At 42.9% G+C, this 18,333-nt stretch overlaps 1 protein-coding gene across 2 annotated transcripts in view; it reads right to left on the bottom strand.

Annotated features, from left to right (window-relative positions):
* The window catches only part of LOC126412681 (myrosinase 1-like), a 189,013-nt gene that overhangs the window by 62,387 nt on the left and 108,293 nt on the right, over window positions 1-18,333 (bottom strand). For both annotated transcript variants that reach the window (XM_050082388.1, XM_050082387.1), the window contains exon 9: window positions 3,628-3,779. In XM_050082388.1, the coding sequence (XP_049938345.1) occupies window positions 3,628-3,779 (152 nt within the window). The remainder of the gene's footprint in view (window positions 1-3,627; window positions 3,780-18,333) is intronic.

Genomic DNA, 18,333 nt, shown 5'->3' with positions numbered 1-18,333 from the left:
ACGAATAGCGCGAGCTGGGTTTCAGACGACCGTCTTTTTCGAAACCCATGCTGATTCCTACAGAGTAGATTTCTAATCTCCAGGAAAGTCATTATACTCAAACATAATACGTGTTCCAAAATTCTACAACTGATCGACGTTAGAGATATGGGTCTATAGTTCTGCACATATGTTCGACGTTCCTTCTTGAAAACGGGGATGACCTGTGCCCTTTTCCAATCCTTTGGAACGCCACGCTCTTCTAGAGACATACGGTACACCGCTGCAAGAAGGGGGGCAAGTTCCTTCGCGTACTCTGTGTAAAATCGAACTGGTACCCCATCAGGTCCAGCGGCCTTTCCTCTTTCCTCTTTCTCTGTCCCTCTGTCGTCTATTTCGGTATCTACCATTTTGTCATCTGTGCGACAATCTAGAGAAGGAACTACAGTGCAGCCTTCCTCTGTGAAACAGCTTTGGAAAAAGACATTTAATATTTCGGCCGCTAGTCTGTCATCCTCTGTTTCAGTACCAGTTTGGTCACAGAGTGTCTGGACATTTTGTTTTGATCCATCTACCGCTTTGACATAAGACCAAAATTTCTTACGATTTTCTGCCGAGTCAGTACTTAGAACTTTACTTTCGAATTCATTGAACGCCTCTGGCATAGCCCTTCTCACACTACATTTCGCTTCGCGCAATTTTTGTTTGTCTGCAAGACTTTGGCTATGTTTATGTTTGCTGTGATGTTCCCTTTGCTTCCGCAGCAGTTTTCTAACTCGGTTGTTGAACCGCGGTGGCTCTTTTCCATCTCTTACGATCTTGCTTGGCACATACTCATCTAACGCATATTGAACGATGGTTTTGAACTTTTTCCACATATCCTCAACACTATCTGTACTTGAGACAAAACTTTTGTATTGAGCCATCAGGTACTCTGAAATCTGCTTTTTGTCACTTTTGCTAAACAGAAAAATCTTCCTACCTTTTTTAATATTTCTATTTACGGCTGAAATCATCGATGGAGTAACCTCTTTATGATCGCTGATTCCCTGTTCTGCGTTAACTGTTTCAAACTATTCGGGTCTGTTTGTCACCAGAAGGTCTAATATGTTATCGCCACGAGTCGGTTCTCTGTTTAACTGGTCAAGGTAGTTTTCAGATAAAGCACTTCAAAAAATTTCACTGGAATCTTTGTCCCTGCCACCCGTTATCAACGTTTGAGTCTCCCAGTCTATATCCGGCAAATTAAAATCTCGACCCAGAACTATAACATGGTGGGGAAATCTACTCTAAATGTTTTCCAAATTATCCTTCAGGTGCTCAGCCACTACAGCTGCTGAGCCAGGGCGCCTATAGAGACATCCTATTACCATGTCTGAGCCTGCTTTAACAGTGACCTTCACCCAAATTATTTCACATTTCGGATCTCCGTCAGTTTCCTTCGATACTATTGCACTTCTTATCGCTATAAACACACCTCCTCCTTCACTGTCCAGCCTGTCTCTGCGGTATACATTCCAATCTGACGTTGGCCTCCACAGCTTTCCTCCGAGGAGTGCCTAAAGGTGAAATTTGCCTTTCTGTCTGTTCATCAAAGGGTAGCTGCCTGCCAGCACTTCTCTAGCGTGAGAAAGTTCGGTGCTTCCCTCCAAAGTAATGCACCAACCACAAGAATCAGTGCAGATGGTGCTGAGCAATGGAGAGAGACTGTTCGAAACCAGTACCAGCCTCCTGGATCGCAATGACGCCGTTTGCAATTTCTGAATGGGAATTGCGCTTGAGAATCATGAGCTACAGGAGAGAACTTGGACAGCAGAGGTTTTGCTTCCCAACTATCATCTGGTGCTGACTGGCACCCCACTGTATTTGAAGAATGTACGTTTCGTCCGTGAAGTAGCTCAGAAAGCAGCTTACATTTTTCTCATTTTGTTATTTATCTGGAATAATCAGTTACTCAAATTAAATATTAGTTTTATTTATCTTTCTTTTGCGTGCTGCCCAGATTTCGAAGAATTCTTATTCATTTTTGATTCCTGCAGTCTTTAAATTAAACATAAGTCCCACAGGTTTTAGTGTCATTTTAGTTTAGTTTTTGAACATTCCTCTGTAATATTCGTTGTCAATTGTTCACTTACTTAGACTGAATAAAAGTTTTATATTCCCCACCTGACTTACACTTTGAGATCCTTAATGTCCTACAGCTGCAGTAGTTGACGCATAAGCTGTCGAACTATATTTCGATCTATTCCTGCTCTATTAATTGCATCACTGTTCGTGTTAATTATGTCATACATACCGCATAGGAACTTGTTATCCTGTAAGTAGGATGTAAATTAATTCCCATAAATCAGTGAAATCTAAATTTCACATGTTGGGTAATTGCCGAACAAATGATAAAGCAAACATTTTGGGTACTTTTTAAAGACGAAATCCGACTCCTACAAATAAATGATTTTACTTTCATCCAAAATCTCTTACTATTATGGTTTATTTACAGGCCAACGAAAATCTAATTTCCTAGCTACTCCTACCCTACAGCTTATTACAGAGAGCATAATGCCAATGACTCTTGTAAGCCAAACATGTTGTAAAAGTATGGCTTAATCTATTGCATTACATTACACACCTTAATGGCACATGTCTTTTCCCCTAAATATGAAGTTTTCCCCGAAGTTGAGTAAAATGTGGTGCAAGAGAAGACGTATTGAAAAGTGATTTGAGGTTTGAGGAGAATGGCGACGGCCAGTGTGAAGCCCACGCCTGTAAATTCACTGTACATCGACATTTGCGATCGTAATCGAACTCCAAAGGAAACTCTCCTCATGTGTAAGGTTGGAGTGCCGTTCTTGAGAACTTCTGGTCTTACCTACCAAGGACTTACATAATGTACACCACAATAAATTTATTTATTTATATCTATTGATTTCCTTACGTTCCATAAAACAATTTGGGCTAAAAATATTCGGACATGTTATAAAGGGTTCCCTACAAACATAATTTACAGAATGCAAAAGTTTTTCAATGGTATATTCACACAACTAACACAAAGTCGCGAACCTTTAGCACAAAGATTAAAGAAATGCAACACAGGTAGAGTGGTGTGTAGCTTTCTGAACAGTGACAAAGGTAATATTAACCAAGTGAAAATTGTTTTTCTCCTAGTGTTCGCAATGAGAATGCAACGCTTCTTTTTCAAAAAATTGACATTACTGATCACACTTACCACGAGAGGGATTTTCTGCAGGTGTAGAAGAAGAATTCTGAGATGCTCGAACAACAGACTACATAAAAATAGCGGGTTACTAGGACATATCGTTTTGATAGTACTTTTTTGGGATGAGAAAATGTTTGAATGCACTCGTTTGTCCCATCGTAGTCCACAGTGTAAGAAAAAGTAAAAATAAGAAAAGTAAACAATCTTTCAATTTCCACTTTCGATGGGAAGGCACCTTAGTCTTACAGTGAAAGCAGAAGCATTCAGCTTCTGCACACGATTCTGAATGTGATACATCCAAGAAAGCTCTACCTCTATATTCAGACCTCCGAATTTAAAGTGTCGTGCCTTTTAGGTTGATGAACTTTTACTCTCTATGAGTTCATTTACTTTCCCTGTGCTTCAGTTAACCAGTGAGATGTTGGGGTACTTACGTCTTTAACAGGTGAAGAATCAACTACTGGGTAGCCATCTAAGAGGCCGCTGACAGCCCCGATATCATACTGCATGGATGGAATGCTGCCTGACGTTCCGTTAGTGATTTGCTGCGATGAGTAGTGTGTGATTCCCAAGAAGTCGGAAGCATCTATTAACAATCAAATGTTTGTTTAAGAACGTCTGGAAATGAAAAGAAAAAAGGGTAGAATTTAATGTCTTGCCTGCGTTGTGATAGTGAGCCTCCTGAGAGAATTCGCGCCTCATGATTTTGTGATTCTGCTATTGTTACCGCTACCAGTACTTGCTACTAATATTACCAGTACTTTGATTATTAATAATTTCATTGATCTCTCTCTTTCTTCCTCTCTCTCTCTCTCTCTCTCTCTCTCTCTCTCTCTCTCTCACACACACACACACACACACACATATACACACAAAACACACACACACACACACACACACACACACACACACACACAAAAACGCACGGACAAAAACACTGCCTGTGTTGTATTGGTAACCTATTTGTTGTGCTCAGTAAGAATAGCAGATGCTACGTCTATATTTTGTTGTACGTTTCATCAGTAAAGTAAAAGCTTGTCTGGTGTAAGAATTTGTGGCTAATATTCAGGGCACGTTCCTCACATACACACTGCCTGTCATAAAGCGTGAAGCACGCAGAAGACGTGTTCAGATCACAATGTAACTTATTGCACGTAGACACCATTGGCTGGTATGTACATTATTAGGTTTGCAATTCTCTGTGACAGGTAGTACGTCCGCCAGAATGTTTTAGGTATGTTCGTGTTTAGTATTCCAAGGCGTGGTACGATATATAGAGACGAGCCAAAGAAACTGGTACACCTGCCTAATATCGTGTAGAGCCACCGCTAGCACGCAGGAGTGCCGCAACACGACGCGACATGGACTCGAGTAATGTCTGAAGTACTGTTGGAGCGAACACCACGAATCGTGCAGGGCCGTCCACAAATCCCTAAGAGTACGAGAAGGTGGAGATCTCTTCTGAACAGAACGCTGCAAGACATCCCAGATATGCTCAATAACGTTCGTGTCTAGGGAGTTTGGTGGCCAGCGTAAGTGTTTAAACTTAGAAGAGTGTTCCTTGGGCTATTCTGTAGCAATTCTGGACGTGTGGAGTGTCGCTTTGTCTTACTGGGATTGCCGAAGTCCGCCGGAATACGCAATGGACATGAATGGATGCAGGTGATCAGACAGGATGGTTACGTACGTGTCACCTAACAGAGTCGTATGTAGACGTACGAGGGGTGCCGTATCACTCTAACTGCACACACCCCACACCATTACAGAACCTCCACCAGCTTGAACAGTTCCCTGCCGACATATGGGGTCCATCGTTTCATGACGTTGTCTCCATAGCCGTACACGTCCGCCCTCTCGATACAATTTGAAACGAGACTCGTCCGAGCAGCCAACATGTTTCCAGTCATCAACAGTCAAATGTCGGCGTTGACGGACCCAGACGAGGGGTAAAGCTTTGTGTCAAGCAGTCATGGAGGGTACACGAGTGGGCCTTCGGCTCCGAAAACCCATATCGATGATGTTCCGTTGAATCATTCGCACGCTGACGCTTGTTGACGGTCTAGCACTGAAATCTGCAACAATTTGCGGAAGGGTTGCATTTCTGTCACGCTGAACGATTCTCTTCAGTCGTCGCTGGTCCCGGTCCTGCAGGATCAGTCGTCGTTGGTCATGTTGTAGGTCGTTTTTCCGGCCGCAGCGATGTCGTAGATTTGATGTTTTACCGGATTCCTGACAATCACGGTACACTCGCAGATGCGTCGTCAGTCTTCCCATCGACCACGTCTGACCACTGGCAAGAGTGGATCACCACGTTGTGCACCAACAACATCGTAACTTCTTTACAACTGCGCCTGCCATGGGAGAATAAGGCATGCAATATACTGTACCATCCCACACCCCATTGGTAGGAGGATAGTAGCAGCGGGTTTATGGAATTACCATCCCACACGCAGACTGACATTAACACCACATCAAAAATAGCTGCGTTAGGAGTGGTGTCGTGACTGGGAAGCATGGACTATTGATAAATGGGATCGCATTGTTTTCAGTGATAAACTGCGTTTCTGCCACCGTTGGCGAGTTTGGCAGCAAACTGGAGAGGTCCCATTCTTCCAATGTTTTGGAGAGACAGAACTGTGTTACTCGTGTCGCCATGGTTTTGGGAGGGATGGGGTATGATTTCAGGTCACGACTGGCGGTGATTAAGGGAAGCTGCTGTAGAATTTTGGAACAAGTATTATATTCGAGTATAATGACTTTTCTGGAGACTAGAAATCTACTCTGTAGGAATCAGCATGGGTTTCGAAAAAGACGGTCGTCTGAAACCCAGCTCGCGCTATTCGTCCACAAGACTCAGAGGGCCATAGACACGGGATCACAGGTAGATGCCGTGTTTCTTGATTTCCGCAAGGCGTTCGATACAGTTCCCCACAGTCGTTTAATGAACGAAGTAAGAGCATATGAGCTATCAGAGTAATTGTGTGATTGGATTAAAGATAACAGAACGCAGCATGTCATTCTCAACGGAGAGAAGTCTTCCGAAGTAAGAGTGATTTCAGGTGTGCCGCAGGGGAGTGTCATAGGACCGTTGCTGTTCACAATATACATAAATGACCTTATGGATGACATCGGAAGTTCACTGAGGCTTTTTGCAGATGATGCTGTGGTGTATCAAGAGGTTGTAACAATGGAAAATTGTACTGAAATGCAGGAGGATCTGCAGCGAATTGACGCATGGTGCAGGGAATGGCAATTGAATCTCAATGTAGACAAGTGTAATGTGCTGCGAATACATAGAAAGATAGATCCCTTATCATTTAGCTACAAAATAGCAGGTCAGCAACTGGAAGCAGTTAATTCTATAAATTATCTGGGAATACGCATTAGGAGTGATCTAAAATGGAATGATCATATAAAGTTGATCGTCGGTAAAGCAGATGCCAGACTGAGATTCATTGGAAGAATCCTAAGGAAATGCAATCCGAAAACAAAGGAAGTAGGTTACAGTACGCTTGTTTGCCCACTGCTTGAATACTGCTCAGCAGTGTGGGATCCGTACCAGATAGGGTTGTAAGTAGGCTGTTTAGGTTTTTTTATTGGTAACGCCACCTCTGTATGAAAATCACTGGCTGTGCTGTGTGCAGTCTGTGGCTGCTTTGCATTGTTGTAATACTCGCCATTGTAGTGTTAGGCAGCTGGATGTGAACAGCGCGTAGCGTTGCGCAGTTGGAGGTGAGCCGCCAGCAGTGGTGGATGTGGGGAGAGAGATGGCGGAGTTTTGAAATTTGTCATGAATTGCTATATTTATATATGATGATATCAAGGTAAATACATTGTTTGTTCTCTATTAATATCTTTCATTTGCTAACTATCCCTATCAGTAGTTAGTGCCTTCCATAGTTTGAATCTTTTATTTAGCTGGCAGTAGTGGCGCTCGCTGTATTGCAGTAGCTTGAGCAGCGAAGATTTTTGTGAGGTAAGTGATTTGTGAAAGGTATAGTTTAATGTTAGTCAGGGCCATTCTTTTGTAGGGAATTTTGAAAGTCAGATTGCGTTGCGCTAACAAAATATTGTGTGTCAGTTTAAGCACAGTCACGTATAATTGATCAAAGGGGAAGTTTCATAAGTACGTTTTGTGGCTGCCAGCGGTATGAGTCATTGCCTATTGTGTCTTTGTTGGCGCGCGTCGTTATTGGGGTTTGGAGACCTAACTTCTACAAATTCACTTTGTCGAGAGGGCTCTGCTCTGTTTGAATCCCGCCAGTTCTGATGCAATTCAGGTCTGTCGTTACGATCATATCGTCTGTCGTCATGTCGGTAGATTCCATAGTTCCTTTCTTGTCGGTCACGTGGTGGAGAATTTCTCCCTGAATCGTAACTGCGCGCTGGACCGTTGCATCTGAAGTTATTCTGTCTCCCTTGATAATAATTATTTTGGTTCCCATATTGTCTGTTTCTCTTATTGTCTCTGTGATAGTCATTACCAAGGAGATCTTTCCCTGTAGTTATTACTACTCTGCCAACGGTTGTCATACGGGTGGTGTCTGTTTTGGTCACGATTTGTGCTGTGAGAATAGCGTTGTCGCGTCCAGTTATTATCGAGGAATTGTGACGGATGTGACCTGTAATTGTTGTGTTCCTGTTTCCGCATTCCGCGATTGTCAGTGTCAATTTCCAATTCTTGTAACAGTCCCTGAAATGCTTCAATGCCGTCTTTGCAACGTCCTGCCAAAATAATATGTCGTAAATGTTCAGGCAGTTTGATTAAGCAAATGCGGATGAGTTCTGAGGGTCTGTATGGGTTTGAAAGATACTGATTCTTATGCAACATGTCTTCAAAATATTTCATAAAACTGGAAAATTCAGATTGTTCGAAACGTTTCATCATTATGATGCTATGTTTTACTCGGTCTTGTGTGGCTTGAGACCAATATGCTGAGAGGAAGGCATGGTAAAACTCTCCTTCACTGTGGCAATCGTGAATTACCGATCGCATTCTTACAGCTGGTTCATTCTCCAAGTAGCCACACATAAATTCTAATCTGTGTTCTAACGACCAGTTGGGAGGAAAACAATGCGAGAATTGATGGAGCCATGCTTGTGGATGAATGTCGTTGCCAGAATTCTTAAATATTTTGAATTTATGTGTAGTAATGAACAGCTTATAGTCAAAATCATCATGTCGGCGAGTCGCATATCGGTCATTGTTAGGTCGTGTCGGCCGTTCCATATCAAAATTCGGTGCACATTGCCAATTTCTTTCATAACTTCCGAAATGCCCTGTGTTATTATTTTGTGGCTGTTCCGTATTTCTGTGTCCCTCTTCCCGTATTGGGGCGCGAGTATCCTCTGAAATACGTAATTCTTTATTACCTGTGTCAGCTGATCTTGTACTTCACGGATTTCTCTTTTGTACTGTGTATTGATTTGATTTTGATTCTGTTTGAATTTTCTAATTTGTTCATACTCTTCTGTGTCAGTGAAGGCTACAGGTCTTGTGTCATTCAGATCATCATCTACCTTTGTAGATAAGTTAGTGACCTGATCCGAAAGTTCGGCTACTTTCTCCGATAGTGAACACATTTCCTCAGTGTGTTTTTCTGAACCAAGTTTCAGAGTGTCCATTTGTGTTGAAATTGAATCTACTGTGTCCTTTAAGTTTTCCTGAGTTATTGCAAGTTGCGTAACCGAATCGGTAGATGCAACTGAGTCAATTTTAGCCCACAAGGTCTCATGATTTTCATGAACAATGGCTTGCAGTTCTTTTATAGCTGCTTCGTGATTCTGTAATGCATTTTCATGCCGCGAAAAAATAGGTTGAAAATGCTCACAAATTTTTGTTTTTACGTCATTACAGACTTTTTGACATTTCGATTCAATGTTATGTAACTCAGTAGTTAAATCTTCACGTGTTTGTTCAAGTGTGGTGTCTAACTTTTGAAGATTTTGTTCCATTGCGTCTAACTTTTTAAGATTTTGTTCCATTGTGTCTAACTTTTGAAGCTTTTGCTGTGTTTGTCCCATTTGTTGTATTAATTGTAATAACAATGCATTAGTGTCTGGAATCTGTTCCTCTACGCTTTTCGGCAGTGCATTTGCACCGGCAACATTCACATTTTGACAAGCAGAAAATGTGTCTTGACTTATTTGAGCAAACGGTGAGGACGCAAAACCTGAATCTACAGTATTTGCAAAATTGTGCCTGTCATTTCGGTTTCCTGAGGCGAGCTGTTGCCGAGCGATCGATCGATAATGCTTCCCTGTTCACTAACTGTTTCACTGCCTACACCATTGTTTGCCGCCCGCTCCATTTCCCTATGCACAATTACCAAATTACTACTTTGAACATTAGTTAATTCATTACTCTGCGGCGCTAACACACTGCTTTCGTCTTCACTGTCATTTCTCAATTTACTTTGGAGCCTAGTATTACGTTTTTCACACGCCATTATTGTCACAGTATTTCACGATAACACAGAAAAGCACAATTTGAAGAGCAAAAATAAGAGAACACATTAACATAACACTGAAAATAATATCTAGTTAATTGCAGCTGCGAAATACTTGGTGCAAATCTACATGCATGCCACAACTGTTTTACTGTACAACAATGAAAGACTGCAACTACAAAGGAGATTCTCTCTACAATTACGCGCTAGCAATAAACAAAAGCTACACTAATTACACAAACTACAAGAAAAAAAAAATCAGAAGATTCCAGTGAGGTATCCTCGGCTAAGGGTCGACATATGAAACTTCCCCTTTGATCAATTATACGTGACTGTGCTTAAACTGACACACAATATTTTGTTAGCGCAACGCAATCTGACTTTCAAATTTCCCTACAAAAGAATGGCCCTAACTAACATTAAACTATACCTTTCACAAATCACTTACCTCACAAAAATCTTCGCTGCTCAAGCTACTGCAATACAGCGAGCGCCACTACTGCCAGCTAAATAAAAGATTCAAACTATGGAAGGCACTAACTACTGATAGGGATAGTTAGCAAATGAAAGATATTAATAGAGAACAAACAATGTATTTACCTTGATATCATCATATATAAATATAGCAGTTCATGACAAATTTCAAAACTCCGCCATCTCTCTCCCCACATCCACCACTGCTGGTGGCTCACCTCCAACTGCGCAACGCTACGCGCTGTTCACATCCAGCTGCCTAACACTACAATGGCGAGTATTACAACAATGCAAAGCAGCCACAGACTGCACACAGCATAGCCAGTGATTTTCATACAGAGGTGGCGTTACCAATAAAAAAACCTAAACAGCCTACTTACAGGGTTGGTAGAAGAGATAGAGAAGATCCAACGGAGAGCAGCGCGTTTCATTACAGGATCATTTAGTAATTGCGAAAGCGTTACGGAGATGATAGATAAACTCCAGTGGAAGACTCTGCAGGAGAGACGCTCAGTAGCTCGGTACATGCTTTTGATAAAGTTTCGAGAATATACCTTCACCGAGGAGTCAAGCAGTATATTGCTCCCTCCTACGTATATCTCGCGAAGAGACCATGAGGATAAAATCAGAGAGATTAGAGCCCACACAGAAGCATACCGGCAATCCTTCTTTCCACAAGCAATACGAGACTGGAATAGAAGGGAGAACCGGTAGAGGTACTCAAGGTACCCTCCGCCACACACCGTCAGGTGGCTTGCGGAGCATGGATGTAGATGTAGATGTAGAACTGTGACGGGACAGCGATACGTCACGGACATCCTGCGACCTCACATATGACAGTTTCGTGGTGCCATTTTGTAACAGGGTAACGCTATCTACTGATGGCACTTGTCTGTATGAACAGTCTTAGTGAAGTTAAGGTACTCCTTTGGCCAGCAAGATCCCCATATATAACAGAATTCGGATGTCACCTCGGTCCTAGTATGCGGGATATCGAAGTCAGTTACAACAGTTATGGGCCAGATTGCCTCAGGAGACGATACAACAGATTTTCGACACGCTTCACAACTGAATCAGTGCACGCATCTAGGTGAGAGAGAGGGGAGCGTGAAACGTCATACTTTTATGTGGACTCACATTTTCCAGGTTCTTTGTAAATCTGACCTGATTCTGTAATCACTGAAATAGCCTCGTCTACACTCTTAAAATGCGAAGCTCGAATTCGTTTCCTCCTCACCTTAAGAATGCTTCACGTCTTTTGTCAGGCAATAAATATGTAACGTATGTCTGCAGTGTCGTGTACGGTCTCCCAGCCTTCCACGAAACGGGCTCGAAGATTCCTTGTATTTGGTTCCGAGATTCCGTACATCGTAAGAGGTTAAGGTGGAGGGGGTGGGTTAACCTCTCCGTAACAATCAACGCCTACTGTGTTCTCGGCAGACTACTGCGAAGCCGACGCCACCAACACTGAAATCAGGAGAAGCTGCATCGTGCTAGTGGAAATGTCTCGTCGCTCTGATGAACGCAAACCTCCTAGCAGACCTGAAAGCCAGGAAGGGCATTCTCTAAGGAACCACTGTAGTTCATCCGTTGTGCCTTGGTGGTAAACCAAGAGATTAACAGTCATCAACAACACGAGTCTAAACAAATAGATAATCTTTGTTGATGGCGCATTTCAGCTGCTTCGTGACGGCTCACGTCAGTTTCTATCTGCTGGTTGTGTGCATTCATATACACCGAGCAGCCAAAACATTATGACGACAGCCCACCACCGCGACAGTGAATACCTCCTGGTGGCGTTGCAAGTACGTGACGTTATAAGGAAGATACACTGCTCAAAAGAATTAAGGAACGTGACTTTGGGCGTCTACCGTACACCATTCAGCAATAATTATGGACTGTGTATGTTACCAAATCAAATCTTTATCTTTAACAAATTAACTGCACTACGAAACAACATTATATCCTCGATTGTTTACATAAAAAGAACTGAAATGACAGACAGATGACGAAAAGAAAGTGGAAACAATCATTCATTCCGTCATCCTGGTTGCTTCTCAGTCGACTTTCAGAGCCTCAGTAGCTTTGTGCCCCCCGTCAGCGTTTATCACTGTCTGGCATCTATAATGTTTGGAAAAATCACAGTACCAAAAAGTAATTAATGCAGAGTAATGAAGTTGCGGGAATACATTTGTATTGGTAACATATTTAAGTGGTTAAGACTGCAAGATCATAGGTTAATATCAGCGCGAGAAAAGCCATTGCAAATGCGAACCGCTGGTACATTAATAAGCGTCGTAACCGCCAGAATGTTTAATGAAAGCTTGCAAACGTGCATACATTGTGTTTTAGAGGTGCCGGATGTCAGTTAGTGGGATGGATTCCATGTCTCTTGCACTTGGCCGGTCAATACAGGAACGGCTACAGCCGGAGTTGTCGTCGGATGATGTTCCATATGTGCTCGGCTGGAGACAGATCTAGTTATCGAGCAAGCCAAAACAACATGTTGAAACTCTACAGGGCATACTAAGATACAACAGCGGTGCGAGCGTTGTCCTGTTGGAAAACACGCCCCTCCCCCCCCCCCCCCCCCTGGAATACAGTTCTTGAATGAGAGCACAAAGGTCAGATCACTAGACTGACGCACAAATTTGCAAGCAGGGTGCGTGGGATAACCGCGAGAGGGCTCTTGCTGTCATACCCGAACTACACCTCGGACCATATCACCACGTGTAGGTCCAATGTGTCTAGCACACCGACAGGTTGGTTCCAGGCCCTCAACAGCCCTCGTTCTAACCAACACACGGCGATCACTGGCACCGAGTCAAAACCAGCTTTCATCAGAAAACACAACAGACGTCCACCCCCAATGAGCTTGACACCACTGAAGTCGCAGGGGAGGTGCGAATGCACGCTAAAAGGCGACTGTCTCGGAACTGTCCTTGAAGTAATTGATTTGTAGCGGTTCGTTGTGTCATCGTGATGCCAATTACTCCTCAAATTGCTGCTTCAGAAGCAGTACCGTGCGCCAGAGCCTTATGCCGAACACGATGGTCTTCCATTTCGGTAGTGACACGTGGCCGTCCAGAGCCCTGTCTTCTTGCGATCGTTCATTCTCGTAACCAGCGCTACTATCAATCATGTACAATGGCTACATTACTGACAAGTGTTTCTGCAGTATGGCGTTAGGCACATTCTGCTTCCCGTAGCGCTATTACACGACCTCGTTCGAACAAAGTGCGGTGTTGATAATGGCGTCTTTGTCGCCTGAAAACATTCTTGACTAACATCAACTTACTACGTCCTTTCTCAGAGGTAACTAACGCACACGTGCATTTAAAGCAAACGGGGTATGCGTCTTCACAGTGGAGCTACTAGCGACACTCTTTCGCGGCTGGCACTAATTCTGAACAGAAGTCATCTTTCAGATGAACAAACAGACCTACTAACTTTCGTTTATCTAGTAAAACTCCTTCTTGGTATTGCGACTTTCTTTCCGCCAGTGTAAGTCTGCGGAGGTCACCGTGTCGTATCCGTCCTCAGTCATCAACGAGGGCCCATGGGAGTTCTATGAGAGTCTGTGGTGGAAACAGACCGACCTCGAAAACGTCTCTGAAGCATGTCTCACATATGCACGATGTGGTTTAGGTCGGGACTCACCGCCGACCACTGCATTACTTCAGTGTGCAGGCTTCGCAACACATCCCCGCTGACACCCTCACACTTGGGTCCTTAGAAGAAATTCAGGGCCATCACCGTATGCACTAACCACCACATGGTCCAACAGGACTTGTCCGATGTACCTCCTGCCGGTAAGGCGACCATGGAAGACGACAAGATCCTTGTTGTTCTCAACAAGGAAACCTACGCACCACATCACAGAACATTGGAAATCTGTCGATTTCCTGGAAAAATTTGCTGGGTACTTCTCACCACGAGTTTCCGTACACGGAAACGTCCATCATCTTGCGTCATCTGTGAATAATACGTTTCGCCAGTGACAAAGTTGCCAGTTCACACAGAAACGGCAGAGCTGAAGGTGAGTTGCAATATGTTGTAGTGTCAAGCGGGGTGCTCAAATAGGTCGTCTGGGTCATAAGGTCCTTTCCCGTAACCTATTCATTACAGTATGATCGCACACAGCGATTCCAGTGGCTCTTCTGACATTACCTCGAGTGTTCTGACGGTATCCATACGACGCCGCAACACAGAGCAGGCCACATATTTGTCTTCACCTGGGTCTGTAATGCGTCGGCGACCTTGGTCCAACTCGCCTTGTGTACTGTCCTGTCACCCTGTAGCGTGATCTACTGGGATCTCTGGGATCTGCTTGGAAACATAGGAGCTCTAGAGAGTGACAATATCTGAGACATTCCACCCCGCATAATTGCGAACAGCCGAGCGGGATTAGCTGAGCGGTCTAAGGCGCTGCAGTCATGGACTGTGCGACTGGTCCAGGCGGAGGTTCGAGTCCTCCCTCGAGCATGGGTGTGTGTTTGTTTGTCCTTTTGTCCTTAGGATAATTTAGGTTAAGTAGTGTGTAAGCTTACTGACTGATGACCTTAGCAGTTAAGTCCCATAAGATTTCACACACATTTGAACATTTTTTGAATTGCGAACAGAATGAAAATCAAATAAATCAACAAGTAAACAAATTGCTTCGAAGTGAGTTTTCGGGTTTTTTTTTTCAGTTGTACCCGTTTTTAAGGTTACTTCCCCTTGCATTCACGAGAATTGCGTGCCATGTATCAGGACATTTGTGCGAATGAATTGTTACCAGTTTGAGAAATATTAATTTACGTATTTATGCGTTTATTTCACCTGCCAAGATTGGGTGTCACAAACACATTTGGTCCAGGGAAACGACATGTGCATAGTTTGTGGATGGTATTGGCGTTAGGTATTAGGGCACTTTGTGAGCGTTCTTGGCAGTTGAGATTATTTAAAAATTTCTGTTACTGTGTCCCGTGAGTTAGAAGAGCCCGTGAGCATTCGCACTGCTTTTTTGTGTACTTGGCGTGTCTCTTGCGAGGAGTCTTTCATGTAGAAGACTTCAGTTTCCCAACAGGGTTTCGCGAGTACGACTTCGAGTACTGTAGCGACTTTTTCAGCTGTCATCCAATATTTTTCGTCACAGTCCTCTTCAGAGACCGTCCGTCAAAACCATTCAACACACACTTTTGTTCGTGTTGTGACTTAACGGATGGTATGTTTCCGCCTTCGCTTCATTTGGCAAAAAATTTCGATATGGTGTCTCTTTGAACATCATGTGTATCTGCTACCTTGATTACGGAAACATCCATCATACGAACACCAACAATATGGCAACGTCCCAGTTATTTTGTCTCTGACATAATGCTCTCATAACTTACACAGAACGCAGTTCTGATCACGACTGACACTTATGACATATTGAAGACTTTGCACACGTGCCGTTCGTCATCATATACAACAGCACACCCTGTAGATTTGGCTAACATGTATATTAATACTGAATCATGCATATTTTTGCCCAACCCCTGTATGAACTTACAGTTATGACAATGCCAACAAATGAACTCCCCTAGAGGCAGAAGAAAGGATGCTGGACGCATTCCTGCGCTGTTTGCCAGCTGAAGTTCTCCGTAAGGTATGATCAGAGTTTCTGAAGTCATTAAATGGGGCTTGGTAACTGCAAAGACTCTGAGAGGAACTGACGGAACCCTAGAGGAAGTAGGATGGTCCTTAACACTGAAGTCACATGCTGTAAGTGTGGACAGTTTGGACATATTTTTCGCATGCAAAACATTTTCTACGGGGAGCAATCACAGCACAGAGACATTGTAAATAACAGTAACAACACTCAGTACTCAATAACCATTCAAATTATTATAAAAATTTTAACAATTAAAAAGTCAGGAATGATGAGGTGTTTCCAAAAGCCGCTTAGCTGCGCGAAGGTGCTTTATTCACAGCTATCGGTTTAACGTCAATATGGACGCATCTTCAGGTTTATCTGTCAAGAATACAAATCGCTGTGCAAGATTTTTTAAATACTAGAATACAAAACCATAGCCTTGTATTTAACAAAAAACAATGACAAGTACTCACAATGGTTATGTTTCCGTAATGTAGACGGACATCGAGTCCCAGCTGTCGGGAAGTTATTCACGTTAAGAGTCAAACCACACTGTGAGTTTTCATAGTATAACTGAGTGCTCCCAAAATATACTTGTCAAAATGCACAAGTCTTGACTGCTGAATGAGCCAGGCCTAGGAAAAACCGCGGGGGAAACAAATAATGAATGGGACGCTACTGTGAACGGGGACAAAATGCCTAAAAATTAACTAATGTCTAGGGAAAGTACTATAAGTAGACGGGAAATATCATCCAAAAAATAATACTACAGTATGGAAGCGAAACGTCATGAATGGAAAAAATCTGAAAAATAGCTTACCGGATGACACCATGTGGGATATATGACACCAAATGTATGAAACCATTATAAGAAAAACTTAAAATCTCGCTTGATGTGCGCACTTCCACCGTCTTATTAACAGGCCGATGAGGTGTAATCAGCCCGTGGAGGATAGCAGTACACTGGGAAGCGGAAGGTCACGGTACCAAAGAGGGAAACAAAGTGAACACACGAACAGCTGCAAGGAGGAAATCATAACTAGGAAAACAACTGAAAGCTGGAAATGAAATTACATAAATTTCAAAACTCGGTAGTTTGTTGTAGATATAAAATGAAAAATAAAATATAATCTGCTTTACATCAGTACCTCAATATTACAAAATTACCAACGGAGTGGTATTTGAATATCATACAGCTGCTAAATTAACGTGAAAATCATCTGAGTAACTACCGCCGGCAATTCAGAGAATCAGAATGGCTCAAATGGCTCTGAGCACTATGCGACTTAACTTCTGAGGTCATCAGTCGCCTAGAACTTAGACCTAATTAAGCCTAACTAACCTAAGGACATCACACACATCCATGTCCGAGGCAGGATTCGAACCTGCGACCGTAGCGGTCGCTCGGCTCCAGACTGTAGCGCCTAGAACCGCACCGCCACTCCGGCCGGCAGATAATCAGAATTCGATAAGATATCGTAGTGTCTCTTTTAATCTGATTTTCAAAGCTGAACTGGAGCTCGCTTTAATGTCTTCATGATATGTATTTATTCCAAAACATACGAAGTTTACTAGCTCTGTAAACCGTATATTAAAATTGCTGCTTACCTGACCTATAGATCTCTGAGGGCTGCCATTTCAGGCAATTTTGTGAGACCCAGAGCTGTTATAGCTAATGTATTCGGCCTTTTCATTATCCCTGTATCTACTGTCAACATTCCTTATAATAAATAATGCTGGGGTTGTTTTTATTTTTTTCTTTCTGCCAACATATTCCGAAACATTACCCAAATAAAAATCTGTGATAAATTTTTCTGATACTATTTTGATCAGATGGAAGCAACGTTTTGCTCGAACCAATAGTGATCGCCGAATGGACAGAGCGAGAGGACCTTTTCTTACTGAGAATTTCCTTAGTGATTTCCCCACAACATCGCTGTCGGCACAATTCGAGGACACTGTATTCTGAACAGTGCCATATTCTTGTTGAAAGTCTTCCTTTATAAGCGGTATGCTATGTTAACGGTGTCACCGTGCCGTTTGATACTTCATGGGATGATTAGAGGATTGATGGATCATCGTGCTGGTAGGAATAGGCTTCCGAAAAACATCAAAAGAGAAAGTAGCGCCTTCTATAATTACACCTAGGTCCAAATACGGTAAGAAATTATCCACACTATGTTCCGCTGAAAATTCAGTTTCATCCTGCAGTGAGTTCAGACGACGTACAAACTACGCACAGTCATTATCTGAACTACTGTATAGTATAAATATATCACCTACGTATCGTAACATGATAATCTGAATGGTTAGTAAGTGTTGATTGTTTCTCACATTTTACGCAGCTGCAGGAAATCGAGGAATCATAGCGTGGGAAGTATAAATGGACTGGAAACTCCAAAGGCAATATACACTTAGGTTTCCGCATGCGCAGGGTAGATGGACGCTGGGTGGGATTCGCACTACATCGCTAAAAAGAAGCAAGAGCGTTGCGACCACTGTGTGGCCTTACCAGTAAATGTAAGTAAAAATGTGTAACCAGTGGAGAACTATTGTATGTGCGCCTCTGTAGGAGGAAGAGTATGTAAGTTTTACTGGAT

This window comes from Schistocerca serialis, chromosome 7 (genome assembly GCF_023864345.2).
Source record: "Schistocerca serialis cubense isolate TAMUIC-IGC-003099 chromosome 7, iqSchSeri2.2, whole genome shotgun sequence".
Classification (NCBI taxonomy): domain Eukaryota; kingdom Metazoa; phylum Arthropoda; class Insecta; order Orthoptera; family Acrididae; genus Schistocerca; species Schistocerca serialis.
Note: the sequence above shows the minus strand (reverse complement) of the source record. Positions and strands in the feature narration are given on the sequence as shown.